A 2,434-nucleotide genomic window follows, 5' to 3' on the forward strand; every position below is an offset into this window, starting at 1 on the left:
ACGAATAATTCACTCATTTATTTATATGTAAACAGTCATGATACAGATCATCTAAAGCAGGTGGAGGCTCATCTTCCAACCAATACATATTGATAAGGGTATTTTCAAATAGAAATAAACTCATTGCATACAAAGAAGCCAACGAGTCCATTGAGCCCGTTAGCTTCATATACGTGTGAAGTAGCACAAATTTGACAACGCCATAAGCTGACGCCATCACCTCAATACCCGACGGCATCTATATGAGACGATGAGAGTAAAAAAGGCCGACGGTAGTAAAGAAACCAACGAGTTGAAGATCATGACGAGTCTAACGTGGTATTTCTTGACCTCCACGAATATCTATATAAGGAAATATCTTATACCCCACGATTAACCCTAATCAAGAGAATCCCTATAAGAAAAGGATCCCGCAATATATGCCTATTAATAAGGATCTTTCCTACAAGGAAAGACCCTCCTCGCCAAGAAACGAATGTCACTCTATGCTACTATAAAAACCCTCAAACCCTCACAAACCAAGGTATACATAATTCACCCTAATTCTGGCACTCTAGAGTTGTGAGAATTCTCTAACTTGACATTCGAAGGGTATTTGGCCAGTACCACACCAGTACTCTCTGTAAGGTCTTCTTCTTTTTGTGTTGTGCAGGTTTTTGTCTAAAGCACGTGAGCACTGTGCGACTTATTGACAATTTTTTGCGTCATCAGTTGGCGCTGTCTGTGGGAAACTCCGTAATAAAAGCCATACTACCACTTCCTGGACAAAGAGTTGTATGATACTCACTCGCTCGATGGCTACCACCAACAACAACAAAGGAGATGAACCATGTACCACTGCCCTCGAGAGACAAGTTCAAACTCTCGCCGTGGCTGTGGAACACCTCACCAATCAAAACCATGACTTAGAGGAATAACTGTGCCAAAAGAATGTAGGGCTTAATACTCAGGAGGAGGACCAAGAAGGCACCAGCGTTGAGAGAAGGGACCAAGAAGGGTTGGAAGGTAGCAATGCCCTAAGCAGACCAGAGCGACAGGACACAAGCCGTCCATTTGCCGCAGAGACAGTTCCACCACACATGGTCGCAGAAATGTAGATGATGAAGGAACGGATGAACTTCATGATGAACGCCCTCAGAGGACGGGTGTTTAGCGACCTCGACGAATTGGTCCATTGGATGAATTCACCCTTCCTTACATCTGTCACTTCATTCCCCCTTTCGCCGAAGTTCCGCATGCCGTCAATAGAGGCCTACGACGGATTAGGATCCCTTAGATCACCTAGAGTCTTTCAAAACCTTGATGCACTTGCAAGGCGTGGCTGATGAGATCATGTGCTGAGCCTTTCCAACTACGTTGAAGGGTCCTGCAAGGGTATGGGGGTATGGTTTAGCAGGCTGACGCCAAACTCCATCAGCACCTTTAAAGAGTTGAGCGCATAGTTCACTTCACACTTTATCGGGGGGCATAGGTATAAGAAGTCCACTGCATGCCTGATGAACATCAAGCAACGGGAGGATGAAACGCTAAGGTCTTACATTACTCGCTTTAACAAAGAGGCCTTCTCAATTGATGAAGTTAACAACAAGATACTCATGGCTGCATTCATGAATGGGTTACGGAAGGGGAAGTTTTTGTTTTCCTTATACAAAAACAACTCGAAGATTATGTCGGACATGCTTTACAAGGCTACTAAGTACATGAACGTGGAAGATGCGCTGCTTGCCCTAGAAGGGAAGCCCAAGAAGAGGGAAAGACAAGAAGAGGCACGACAGGACAAGGGACGGAAGACAACCGGGACTGGAGACTGATGGGAGGATAGGCGCTCTGAACCCCCCACTGGGAGGTTCGCAAGCTTCACCCTGCTTATTGCCCCGATCGATCAAGTCTTAATGAAAATCAAGGACGAAGAGCCTTGACGTTTCCTGGAAAGCTGAAGGGAGACCCTAGTAAGAGGTCCAGAGAGATAAGTATTGCCGTTTTCACCGTGAATAAAGTCATGATACATCTGATTGCTATGACTTGAAGCAGCAAATAGAAGCTCTTATCAGACAAGGAAAGTTTCAAAGGTTCGTCAGCAAGGAAAGGATGGATGTGCCGCAAGAACAGGTTGCCCAAAGGGAGAACGAGTGTCCTAGGCCGCCCTTAGGAGACATAAAAATGATTGTGGGAGGAACTACAGCTTCTAGCTCATCTAAAAAGGCCCGTAAGACTTACTTAAGGATGGTTCAATATGTCTAGCTAACAGGCTTCATCCCAAAAATGGCGTAGGTCAACAACCCCATCATTGGATTATCAGAGGAAGATGCTCAACGTCTACACCACCTGCATGATGATGCACTCGTTGTTAGCATATGAGTAAGGGACTACAACACACACCGGGTCTTGGTTGACAATGGAGGCTTTGCTGACATCCTCTACTACCCAGCATTCC

The 2,434-nt window shown here is 45.4% G+C and overlaps 1 protein-coding gene across 1 annotated transcript; it reads left to right on the top strand.

The window, feature by feature from the left end:
* The first annotated feature begins 1,496 nt into the window (after positions 1-1,496).
* On the top strand, positions 1,497-1,811 carry LOC142620527 (uncharacterized). Its single transcript, XM_075793889.1, has one exon. The coding sequence runs from the start codon at positions 1,497-1,499 to the stop codon at positions 1,809-1,811; it is 315 nt and encodes a 104-aa protein (XP_075650004.1).
* Positions 1,812-2,434: the final 623 nt, after the last annotated feature.

Source organism: Castanea sativa, chromosome 12 (genome assembly GCF_040712315.1).
Source record: "Castanea sativa cultivar Marrone di Chiusa Pesio chromosome 12, ASM4071231v1".
NCBI lineage: Eukaryota > Viridiplantae > Streptophyta > Magnoliopsida > Fagales > Fagaceae > Castanea > Castanea sativa.

Coding starts and splice junctions, on each gene's coding strand:
- LOC142620527 (XM_075793889.1), top strand. CDS start 1,497: ATGAACATCAAGCAACGGGAGGATGAAACGCTAAGGTCTTACATTACT.